Below are 13,364 nucleotides of genomic sequence, written 5' to 3' on the forward strand. Positions count from 1 at the left end.
CATCCCCAGAACAGCTACGATGGTTGCTTTTTTTTCTTGTCATTATTCCCTAAACAATACAGTATAACAACTATTTACACAGCATTTACATTGTATTAGGTATTATAAGTAATCTAGATATAATTTAAAGTATATGGGAGGATGTGCTGAGATTATATGCAAATACTACGCCATTTTATTTAAAGGACTTGAGCATGCGCGTTTTTTGGTATCCGTGGGTGGGTCCCAGAACCAATCCCCTGCAGATAAGGAGGGCCGACTGTAATTAAATACCTAACTAAATCAATCCCTTCTGCCTACACAATGTCCATATCCCTGTGCCTATCTGAGTCCCCTAAACCCCACTATTGTATTTGCACCCACTGGCAGCGTGTTCCAGACGTGCACCACTCTGTGTAAAACAGCTTGTCCCATACAGCTCCTCTGAACTTACCCCCTCTCACCTTACATACTTGCCCTCCGATATTAGACATTTTGACCTTGGGGGGGTGAAAAAAATGTACACTCCCCTCAGCCTCTGCTGCTCTTGTTCGCGCTCTCCTTGTAGCTCACGCCCTCGATCCAGGCAGCATTGTAACGGCTCCCTTCGGCCCCTTCTCCAAAGCAACCCCCCCACCCGCACCCCCATTGTAACGGCTCCCTTCGGCCCCTTCTCCAAAGCAACCCCCCCACCCGCACCCCCATTGTAACGGCTCCCTTCTGCCCCTTCTCCAAAGCAACCCCCCCACCCCCATTGTAACGGCTCCCTTCTGCCCCTTCTCCAAAGCAACCCCCCCACCCGCACCCCCATTGTAACGGCTCCCTTCTGCCCCTTCTCCAAAGCAACCCCCCCCACCCGCACCCCCATTGTAACGGCTCCCTTCTGCCCCTTCTCCAAAGCAACCCCCCCCACCCGCACCCCCATTGTAACGGCTCCCTTCTGCCCCTTCTCCAAAGCAACCCCCCCCCCACCCGCACCCCCATTGTAACGGCTCCCTTCTGCCCCTTCTCCAAAGCAACCCCCCCCACCCGCACCCCCATTGTAACGGCTCCCTTCTGCCCCTTCTCCAAAGCAACCCCCCCACCCCGCACCCCCATTGTAACGGCTCCCTTCTGCCCCTTCTCCAAAGCAACCCCCCCCACCCGCACCCCCATTGTAACGGCTCCCTTCTGCCCCTTCTCCAAAGCAACCCCCCCACCCGCACCCCCATTGTAACGGCTCCCTTCTGCCCCTTCTCCAAAGCAACCCCCCCACCCGCACCCCCATTGTAACGGCTCCCTTCTGCCCCTTCTCCAAAGCAACCCCCCCACCCGCACCCCCATTGTAACGGCTCCCTTCTGCCCCTTCTCCAAAGCAACCCCCCCCACCCGCACCCCCATTGTAACGGCTCCCTTCTGCCCCTTCTCCAAAGCAACCCCCCCACCCCCATTGTAACGGCTCCCTTCTGCCCCTTCTCCAAAGCAACCCCCCCCACCCGCACCCCCATTGTAACGGCTCCCTTCTGCCCCTTCTCCAAAGCAACCCCCCCACCCGCACCCCCATTGTAACGGCTCCCTTCTGCCCCTTCTCCAAAGCAACCCCCCCCACCCCCATTGTAACGGCTCCCTTCTGCCCCTTCTCCAAAGCAACCCCCCCACCCCCACCCCCATTGTAACGGCTCCCTTCTGCCCCTTCTCCAAAGCAACCCCCCCACCCCCATTGTAACGGCTCCCTTCTGCCCCTTCTCCAAAGCAACCCCCCACCCCCATTGTAATGGCTCCCTTCTGCCCCTTCTCCAAAGCAACCCCCCACCCCCATTGTAACGGCTCCCTTCTGCCCCTTCTCCAAAGCAACCCCCCCCCCACCCGCACCCCCATTGTAACGGCTCCCTTCTGCCCCTTCTCCAAAGCAACCCCCCCCACCCGCACCCCCATTGTAACGGCTCCCTTCTGCCCCTTCTCCAAAGCAACCCCCCACCCCCATTGTAATGGCTCCCTTCTGCCCCTTCTCCAAAGCAACCCCCCACCCCCATTGTAACGGCTCCCTTCTGCCCCTTCTCCAAAGCAACTCCCCCCCACCCGCACCCCCATTGTAACGGCTCCCTTCTGCCCCTTCTCCAAAGCAACCCCCCCCCCACCCGCACCCCCATTGTAACGGCTCCCTTCTGCCCCTTCTCCAAAGCAACCCCCCCTACCCGCACCCCCATTGTAACGGCTCCCTTCTGCCCCTTCTCCAAAGCAACCGCTCCCAACCAGAACTGAATCCGACACTCCAGATGTAGCCTTACGAAGCTGCAGAGCAACTTTCCAACCCATGAATTCTGTGTAGTGACCAATAAAGGCAATCATATCGTCAGCCTGCTTCACCACCCTAATGACATGTGCGACCGTTTTCTGGGGGCCGTGGACTCCCTCCTGCCTACCCTCTCCCCATCCCCGCTCTCTTCTTGCTCACCTCCTACAGCCCTACGTACCTCCTTCACCCCCCCACCTACCTCCTATGGATCTACTTACCTCCTCCTGCCTACATCCTGCTCAGCAACATACCTTCATCTTCCCTACCTGCCTCCCAAATCCTCTCCCCTGTATTCCCCTCCCTTCGTTTGTCCTAACTCACCCATTAGCCCCAACTCACAAAAATAGTTCCCCCTCCATGGGCTCTGTCCACACTTCCCACTCTCTCAGTGAAGCAGCCAGAATAATCAAAGACTCTCCTCCTTCCTGCCACTGGGCAGAAGATGGAAAACCCTAAGAGCACGTACCATAAGGCTCAAGGACACTTTCTATCCCACTATAATCAGACTCCTGAATGGATCCCTCGTATGATCACTCAGCCTCCTGACCTCACAATTTACCTCTGTTATGATCTCGCACACCTCATCATTTACATGCACCTGCACTTTTCAGTTGCTTTTACACTTGATTCTGCATTACTATTGTTTTACCTTGTTCCACCCCAATGCACTGTGAAGTGATTTGATCTGTATAAACAATATGCAAGATTTGCTTATCACTGGATCTTTGGGGTGACAGGGTGAAGACACGTTTCTGCCAACAGAGGTGTAAGGTGCTCATTTTCTCTGCCAGCCTGCAGGGCACCCTTGGGCAAGGTGTAGCACCAGCTTAGCCCCCTTACCCCCGATCAGGGTCACGCGAAAGCATGGGAGCAGGTGGTGGATGGTCACGTGAGCAGCTGATTGTGTGACCACTGACACCAGGCAGACGATCTCTGAAGAGCATTAATGATGGTTTGAGGTCACCCGTCTCATAAAGACACTGTCCAAGAGAAGGCAATAGCAAAACACTTCCAGAGAAAAATTTGCCAAGAACAATCATGATCATGGAAAGACCATTATGGGCCATATCACACGACACGGCTCATAATGAACGGAAAGCACAGAATAATAATGTCTATACTGGTACCTCCTACATCAACCCTACCTTCCATAGCACAACTCTCTCAGTTACAAACCACACACCTTGTTCCAACCTAACCGAACGTCCAGACCTGCTGCTGTCCCATGCCCGCTCCTCCCCATCCCTCCTGACCCACCCAACCCTCCTCCTGCCCCCAAACCCTGGCCCTACTCACAGTGCACTGCTGAACTGGGCACCGCCCAGAAAGCCGTATTTGTCGGTCCGGCGGCCAGAGGCGGTGCTGCCGTTGACTTCGGAGTCTGAACCCAGCGAGCTGGCATCCTCGGGCAACAGGGATTCCACTGTGCCATACAGCGAGACTGAATCCAGTCCCCCACACACAGAGTCCGCCACTGACAGGGCATCCGGCTGGAACTGGGCTTGAAACCGGTGCCGAGGAGAGGGCGGAAGGGGGGCTAGTGGGGTAGGGTTGATGTCCACAGGTGGAGGGCATGGGTGGTCAGAGACTTTTGGAAGGGAGGGGTCAGTGTCCGCAGCCAGAGGAGAGGGGTCAGCAGAAAGGGAGGGAGGCAATTGTATATCAGGCACAGACCCTGGTACCACTTGGCACTGCTCAGCGGGCTCGTGCACACTCCCGGGGGGTTCGTGCACACTCCCGGGACGCTCGTCACCATGCCCGCTCGCGGGAGTGCGCTGATCCTCGTGTACGCTCTCTGGGTGCTGGGCAGCAGGCTGATACACATTTCTGGGGTGCTTGTCATCGGGCACGCTCGCAGGGCGCCGATCTTCGTGCACGCTTCTGGGTCCCTTTTCATCGTGCACGTTCCTGGAGCGCCGATCTTCGTGCCCGCTCCCCGGATGCTCGTCGACTCGCTCACTCCCGGGTCGATCATCGTGCACGAACCCAGGGCGTTGTTCGTGCACGCGCTCCAGATGCTGATCATCGCGCTCGTTATCGGTGAGCCGGGCATCGTGCACGCCCTCCGGATGCTGATCATCGCGCTCGCCCCCGGGGTGCCCATCACCGTGTACGCTCCTAGGGCGCCGATCGTGCACGTTCTCCGCTTGCTGATCATCGCGCGCGTTCCCTGGATCCCGGTCCCCGTGCTCTCGCGTGCCCCCAGGGCCTGTCTGACCGCGCGCGCTCTCCGGGTAGCTGTCGGCAGACTGAGGCGCGCACCTGGAGCTGGGCGAATCGGAGGCGCTGCCGGAACGGGCCAGCGGCAGGGGAAGCGGCCCGGGGCTGCCGGCCATGAGACAGGTCCTGACGCGGCGGCCGGGCGACGGCGACGGCGGCGGCTCCTCCTCCTGCGGCCGCCCTGACAGCCGACGGGCGGCGGCGATGCTGCTGCGGCGGCGGGCGGCCCGGCCCCTCTGCCACCGGCGTGCGCGCTCCCGTCGCCAGCGTCGCAGCGCCCAGCCAATGGCAGGGCCGGGATGGGAATGTCACGTGAGCGTGTCCGGGGCGCGCCTCCAATCGGCGCCCGCTTTCGCTCACAAAACCTCCCAGGCTAGCGGCTCTGACCTGCCAATGGCAGGGACAGAATGGGCGGATCACGTGTGGACGCTCTCCCAATCAAAGAGCGCACTACCCGCCTTCTCCTAGGCGGCCCAGGCTGGCCAATTGCAGGGCAGAATGGGTGGATCACGTGGGGATTAATCGCCTCTTAGGGACTGTTTACCCCGCCAAATACCCGCCTTCTTTCTCACAGCCCAGGATCGCCAATGGTAGGGCTGGGTTAGGCACCCGTGATTGCGATCGCCCAATCAGAGAGCGCATTCGCTTCTCACATCCCTACCGCTAGGGGACGGATAGGTGGGGCGACTGATCTGCCCCTTCTGCAATGGGAGACCGGCTTCACGACGACAACCTCCCACCTCCCGGCTGTTTCATCGCCTCATCACGTCGCGCTTGCCCACCTTCTTGAGGGTGAGGGGGCGGTCGGCAAGTGGGCGTGGTTACGTACTTGCGTCACAGGTGTTTTGTCCCGGTTCATGGGGCGGCCAAGGAGCATGCGCCGACCTTAAGGGGCGGGGCCAGATTCAGATTTGATAAAGCGTAAGGATTCTGGTTGCCTGAGTCCGTTGGTTCATCAATATGTTCAGGAAATTTATTGTGATATAATAACCATTCTTACTGATGGATCAAAAGACAATTTAACTTTAATTTAACTGGTTCTGCTCTTTTTGTGCTTGAATTACAGGTAACAATAAAGAAAACGTCTTACTAACCATTTACACAGCCGAATTGGTTGCCATCATTTTGAGCTTACAGTAGGTGGAGGAAATTTGTCCTTGCAAAGTACTTTATTTAATATTCAGAGTATTGGTTTACGTGCATCTTCTTATGGGTCCCTGCACATAGAGGTGTTGAGGGGAATGAGCAGGTTGATTGTTTGGACAGAAGAGCTGTTAAAAGTTCAACTGTGGATATAGACCTTCCACTTAGAAAATCAGAAGCTAAGGGGTTGGTGAAGTTAAGAACTGGGGGATTATGGCAAGACTTGTGGGATGATGGGCATTAAAGGGAGACACCTTTACAGAATACATAAAACTGTTGGATTGCTGGGGGCAAGACAAGAAGGGAAGGGATTATAATGACTTGACAGTACTCTGCTTAATTATTCCTTAATTATCTTGTTGGAAAACCTCACTCTGGGGTGTGTGGGTTTTGTCATCATTATGAAATAGTTGAACACATTCTTTTACAAAGTGAAGCATATTAAGGTGAAAGAAGAAACACTACTATTTTGGGGGGTTGATAATTTTTATTTTAAAACTTTACAAAGTTATGGAGGTGACTTTAATTCACGATATTTTCTTTCATTATTTACAATCTATAAATTTAGTTTTCATTTGATAAAGAACTAGTAGGGGTTTTATTTCCCAACTTTCTACACCACACTCCAATCCAGTTGGTGGCGGTAATGCACCATTAAGTTGGACTGCCAACCACCATTAAAGGTCTTCAGAAGAGAAAGTAGAGGGCCAGTTATTAAAACTCTGTGCAATGTCCTCACCTCAATACCTGAGCATGAATTCCCAGATAATAAAAGGAAGGCTGTTCCCTGGTGGGCGGGTGGATGGATGAATGGAAAAGAACTGTGAAAGAGCCAGGTTAAAGTTTCTAAGAAAGTTAGGCAGTTTTACTCTTTCAAAGAGCTCAAACCATAGTTAGAAAAGTAGTGAGAAGGGCAAAGGAAATGTGCTGGAGAATGTAACATTGGGAAAGGGAACCATGTGGTGGAAGTTTGGGGTCTGATACAGAAAAGGGATGAAATAGAAAGCTTGAGGCACTACCGGTTTTGGATGGTGGGGAGAAGGTTGCAGTTATTGAATTGAATTGACTTTATCTCTTACATCCTTCACATACATGAGGAGTAAAAATCATGTAAGGATGTAAGAAATAGAGTGTTACTCACTCTGAAAACGTAAAATTATTAGCAGGAACATTTGTCAGTGTACACAGCTCAGCCAGAAGGAAGGTTTTATAGAGAAACTGTATTGGCAAGCAATCCTCAGATGGCTGAGGGGTTGGGTGGGTTGGGGGGGGGGGGGAATGTTCCGCTTCCTAAGCAACACACACACAAAATGCTGGAAAAACTCAGCAAGTCAGGCAGCATCTTAGGAAATGAATAAACAGCTGATTTTTTTCACACACAGTCTTTTTTTACAGGCCTCATGCAGGGTTGGAAAACATGCAAGGAGTCGGCTGGCTTTGAACCTGGGACCATTTCCCTGACGCCACTACACCGTCGGCCAATATAAATTATATAGTTAGGAGTGTTACAATACAGCAACAATGAATATAGAATTGAGACAGGTTTTTTTATTTAAAAAAATAAACATTTATTTAAAGTCCGCTCAATAAAAATGAAAAGTAAACAAACGACTAACTTAACCGGAAGTTAACTGCTATACGGCAACTCGAACAGTTCTTAAAGTGATAAATGTGAAAGTCCAAATGATTTATACAGTCAATTAGGAGAGACTTTCCTGAAGTAACAAATTCCTCGACATGACATTACTGCTGATCCCAGTCAAAATATGCCTCGTCCGAAGGATTCACGATGAAGGAAATAAAAACAGCTTGAAGGAACTGACCTTTTCCTTGGTGAATAACACTGCACCCAACCCTTTCTGCTCTTACAATGCAGGGGCTATCTTGGATGCAGGTCACTATTCCCAGAACGAAGATCCAATAAGGTCGATCCTGTACTAAACCGCGGACGACACCAACTTTACTCGATCCTTCGGGTTTCTGTACTTCGGTAAATTCTTCACTCTCCAACTGGACTTTAAGGTTAAATCAAAGATACATCAAATATAACTGGCTGTGATTTTCAAAACTGCCGGCACAACGACAATGTACCTTACAGTAAGAATTAAAACTTCACTTTAAAACAAAACTGCGTCATGAAACCAAATACGCAGAGTAACAGATGATTTAAACGACGTCCCAACAAAAATTCCTGTGTCACAGCAGGCTTTCCCCCCTTTTATACCTGTTGTGAACAGGTCATCACATGACTCACACTGGCGAGAAAATTACATCACGTGACCTCACACTGGTGGGAAAATACATCACCCCACCATCACAAGACCATTACATCACACTGGCCAGATATTCAATTACATCATGGTCATGAGACAGTCACAAGATACCTATGGGGTATGTAACACAGGCAACTATTAATGAAGCAGAAGACTGAGTTTTTTGTTACAAAGACTGAAGTTATTTGTGTTTTCTAAAAGGAACATTAATCCCACAATTGATATCAGGTTAGCTGGTAAAGATTTTAGATATGTGGATAGACACAAGGCTAACATGGAAGATGGATGTGAATAAAGTGTGAAAAAGCCCTTAACGTGCTTTGTTACGTATGATTGGGGTGTGATTAGGAGGTCACTTAAATAAATGTATAATGCTTTAATCTGATCTGTCTTTGATTATGGATGTTGCTTATGGGTCAGCCTCACCAGTGGTCTTAAAGCCCTGAGATAAAGTTCAAGCTCAAGCATTGGAATTAAGTTACGGTGCTATTAAATCATCACAATTTCAGTGTTACTGGTCAAAATGGGTGAAATACCTGTATGCAGGTTACAGTTAGCAGAGGCTTATTGGATTATTGTAAAAGGACATAAAGTTGGTCATTCAATATTGGCAACAGTAGTAGAGTGTTGTGAGCACCTCATTCATAAGGTCCTCAGCTTTGGGTAGATGGGAAACGAATGGGCACAAAATGTTTGGTTGTTTAATGTGGATTAGGGTCTAAGTGAACCCCTTTCTGTCACTTCTCCACGTTTTTTCCCTTTGCCTGTGGTTGACTTGGGACTTCAGGAAAAGATCAAGATGAGGAGTGATCGTTTATCAGTGGCACAGGAAGTTCACCAATATACGCATGGCCGATATTACGATTTCTTAATATCAGATGGTTCAAAAGATCCAGTGACATGCCATTCTGGTGTTTTTCTTTATGTTTCAAATTTCACATGATTATTAAGAAAAGATTATGAGAAGAAGTATCAGTATTCATGCCTGAGATGGTTGCTATTGTTTTAGCCTTGTAATGGGTTAAAGAAGTACGCCCTGATTATGTACTTCTGTGCTCCGGTTGAATCTCAGTCTTCATAACGATTAAAACAAGTATTTCAAATTGTGGACCAGATATTCTTGAGATTGGACAACATCTTTTGAGGCTGTAGGGTCGAGGGCCTGTGTGTTCAGTTCTAATGGGTCCTGCCCATGTTGAGGTTGAAAGAAACATGGTGGCAGACATTCTAGCCAAGCAATCACTTACAATTAAGGATATTAATGTAGTGGTGTCTTTGCATAAGGGGGAGGTGGAAAGCCATTATTAAAAAGTCAATTTGATCACTGTGACAAACAAAGTTGGGACAAGGAAAAGAAAGGACAACAAAATTCAGAGGTTAGTAAGAACTCATCTGGGAGAGATGGGTTATAAAAGGAGGGAAGAATTCATACTCACGCTTACATATTGGACATAATTCCTTGTTCAGAATTAATATGCAGGATATGGGCATTTGTCTAGACACGATGCAGCATTTATTGTTTGAATGCAGTTTCCTAAGAGTTGCAAAGGAAACATTTATTTACTAAATTGAGACACGGTTTAACATGGAAAATTTGTTGGGATACCACTGCCATCATAATGTACATAAGTGCGCATTTGACTTTCTGAAGGCTGTGAATCTTTTTGAAATAATTTGAGTGGGGGTGGGAATTCACTGGGTATACTCTGTTCCACACTCCAACTCAGTAGGTGGTGGTAATGCTCTGTATGTTGGTCTGCCTAGCACCATCACACATCACAAGAAGAACAAAAGTAGAGAACCAGGCAGTGAATAGGGAGAGTGAACTTCACTAATATCCATCTTGCTTCAGTAAAATACCCTTCTTACTTCATTGATACCCCCTCCCCTTTACCAATACCTTCCTCCTTCAGTTAAACTCCTCCCCTTCACCAATACCGCTCACCTTCCCCCTCTCACCTAGAACCCTCATGGATACCCCTACCAAATTACCAATACTCCTCCACCAAGTACCTCCTCTTTCACAGATATCCCGACCTCTCTTCCAACACCCCCTCCCTCCTTCACCAATACCTTCCTCCTTCATTAACACCCTTGTCCTTCATTGATTCCCTCCTCCTTTACAGATATCCTTTACCCTCCTCACCTATCCCCCTTCACCAATGCCCTCCCCTTTCATCCATAAACTCCTTCACTGATACCCTCCACCAGCTCCCTTCCCCATCACCCAATACCCTCCTCCCTCAATGATAACCTCCTTTGTTGTTATCCCCCACCTCTCCAACACCACCCTTCACAGATACCCTCCCACTTCACAGATGCCCCTTTCCCTTTACCAATACACACCCCTTTCAACACCACACCCTGCTTTCAAAATCCTTCCCCTCCTCTACCTTTCCCTCTTCATTAATACCAGAACCTCTCACCAATATACCTGCTCCTCAACAAATACCCCTGCCCTCCCTCTATTACCTCTGCAACCCTCCATTCATACTTATCTTTCTTTACCAATCCCTTTCTCTTCATTGGAATACCACACTCCTCTACCTCTTTCCTCTGCTTTAATAACTGTCCCCTTCACAAGCACCCCTTCCCCTTTCACCTGTATATCTGCCCCTGGAATTCTGGCTCTCCCTCTTCACTAATACCCCTTCCTGATACCTCTCCCATCCATTAATACCCCTCCCTCTTTACTAATACCTTCCTCTTTGACCAATAACTGTTTGTTCAATAGTAACCCTCCTCCCTCTTTGCTGAGAATCCTGTCCTTCTCTACTCAAACCTCCATTAATACCCCTGCCATCTTCTCTAACATCTCCCCCCTTCTCAAATAACCCCCTTTAATATTGTTCCTCCCCTTTTCAACAGTACCTTCAATTACACCTTCACTAATAGCCCTCTATTCTCTCCTTCATTAATATCCCACCCTATTCTGTTACCTCCCTCCCTTCACTAACATCCCTCCCCTTCCCTCCTATGTTAGCTAACCCTCCATTAAAACCTTTTCTCTCCTTTCATTAATAACCCTGACCCCCTCACAAATCCTCCAACACATCATTACCCCATACCCCCGCCCTCTTCTCTGACACTCCTCTCACTCCCCCCCCCCCCCCACCTCTGTTTCCCTTCTCCCTCCCTCTCCTGCTGTCTGTTGTCCCTGTCCCAGAGCGTTCAATGTTCCCTAATTGGGACACTGTAGGCCCTGGGGAGCCGAGTCAGCAGCTGGAACAGGGCCTAAGTTCTCTCAGGTTACCAGCACATTCCGGAGATCCTCCAAGGAGGGCTAAATTTAACCCTCCTTATTCCTGTGGAGCAGGGAGGGGGAGGCAGGCGATAGAGAAACAGCTGATGGGACAGTCACGGGGACTGGAGAGAAGGTGGGCTGAGTCGAGAGATTTGAGAGCTTCCCGGGAGCTGGTCAGACCACATCGGAAGTATTATGAGCTGTTCTGGTCCCCATATCTCAAAAAGGATGTGCTCGCATTGACCAAAGGCACAGGAGCAGAACTGGGCCATTTGGCCCATTGCATGGTTGATTTGATTTTCCTCTCAATCCCCACTCACCTACCCTATCACCAGAATTACTGATGCCCTTATTAATCAAGAATCTATCAATCTCTACTTTAAATAAACCCAATGACTTGGCAAGTAATTCCACAGATTCACCACCCTCTGGCTAAAGAAATTCCTCCTTATTTCTGTTCTAAAAGGACATTTCTATTCTGAGGCTACGCCTTCTGGTTTCCACCTCCCCCCCCCCCAACCCGCTTCATTCTTCTGAGCTCCAGCGAGTACAGGCCCAGAGCCATCAAATGCTCCTTGTACGTTAGCCCTTTAATTCCTAGAATCATTCTCATGAACCTCGTCTGAACCCTCTCCAATGCCAGCAAATCTTTTTTTAAATAAGGGGCCTAAAAATGCTCACAATACTCTAAATGAGGTCTAACCAATACCTTATGCAGCCTTAGCATTACATCCTCGCTTTTATATTATAGTTCTCTTGAAATTATGCTATCATTGCACTTGCCTTCCTGGGATCATTCTCGAGAGAGAGAGGGTCCAGAGGAGGTTTACGAGAATGATCCCATAATGCTGGAGGAACTCAGCATGTCAGGCAGCATCTGTGGAGGAAATAAATGGTCAACATTTCAAGTGGAGACCCTTCACTGTCAGTCTGAACCATCGACTGTTTATTCCCCTCCATCAATGCTGCCTGGCCTGCTGAGTTCCTCCAGCATTTTGTATGTGTTGCCAACATCTGCAGAATCTCTTGTGTCTCTGAGAGTTGTGGAAACATCACGAAAACCAGCCTCCCCTCCATGGACTCTGTCTACACTTCTGACTGCCTCAGTAAATCAGCCAGTATAATCAGAGACCCCACCTACCCCAGACTTTCTCCATTCTCCCCCTCCCATTGGGCAGAAGATACAAAAGCCTGAAAGCACGTCCCACCAGGCTCAAGGACAGCTTCTACCCTGCTGTTGTAAGATTATTGATGGTAAGAAAAGATTGTCTCTAGACCTCACAATACACCTCATTGTGGCCCTTGTACGTTATTTTCTGTCTGCACTGCTCTAACACTTTATTACTCATTGTGGCATTGAATACAGCATGGAAACAGGTCATTCAGCCCATCTGGTCTGTGATAACAACAATATCCTCACAAGCAGTCCCAGTTGCCCATTTGCTACCCTAATCATCCCCCCCTTTAATGTTGCAGTTGTACCCACCTTAACCACTCTCTCTTCAAAGTACATACATACTATATACAATCTGGAGATTCGTCTTCTTGCAGGCAGTCACAAAACATAGAAACACAATAGAACTCATGAAGAGCCCACACAACAAAGACGGTCAAACATCCAATGTGTGAAAAAGAAACAAATCATGCAAACAAAATTCAATGTTAGAAGTAAATTTATTATCAAAGTACATACAGTATATGGCACCGTATGCAACCCTGAGAGTAAATTTCTTGTGGGCATACTCAATAAATCCATAACAGAATCAATGAAAGACCGCATCAACTTGGGCTTTCAACCAGTGTGCAAATGACAACAAACTGTGCAAATGCAAAAATAAAAGAAATAATAAATAAATAAATAAATAAACAAACAAACAAACAATGACTATCGAGAACATGAGATGAAGTATCTTTGAAAGTGAGTCCATAGGCTGAGGGAACATTTCAGTGATGGGGCACATGGTTGTCCCCTTTGGTTCAAGGGGAAATAACTGATCCTGAATCTGGTGATGTGAGTCCTGAAGCTCCTGTACCTTCTTCCTGATGGCAATAGTGAGAAGAGAACTTGACCTGGGTGGTGGGGGTCCCTGATGATGGATGCTGTTCCTGTGACAATGATTCATGTAGACGTGCCCAGTGGTGGGAAGGGCTTTACCCATGATGGACTGGGCCATATCCACTACTTTTTGTACAATTTTCCATTCAAGGGCATTGGTGTTTCAATACCAGG

At 49.0% G+C, this 13,364-nt stretch overlaps 1 protein-coding gene across 1 annotated transcript in view; it reads right to left on the reverse strand.

The window, feature by feature from the left end:
- Positions 1–4,752, reverse strand: part of LOC140719215 (uncharacterized) — a 53,566-nt gene extending 48,814 nt beyond the window's left edge. The window contains exon 1 of the mRNA XM_073033653.1: positions 3,551–4,752. Coding sequence (XP_072889754.1) covers positions 3,551–4,590 — 1,040 coding nt within the window. The 5' untranslated portion in view covers positions 4,591–4,752. The remainder of the gene's footprint in view (positions 1–3,550) is intronic.
- Between the last annotated feature and the right edge of the window lie 8,612 nt (positions 4,753–13,364).

The sequence above is a fragment of the Hemitrygon akajei genome, chromosome 31 (assembly GCF_048418815.1).
Source record: "Hemitrygon akajei chromosome 31, sHemAka1.3, whole genome shotgun sequence".
Lineage (NCBI taxonomy): Eukaryota > Metazoa > Chordata > Chondrichthyes > Myliobatiformes > Dasyatidae > Hemitrygon > Hemitrygon akajei.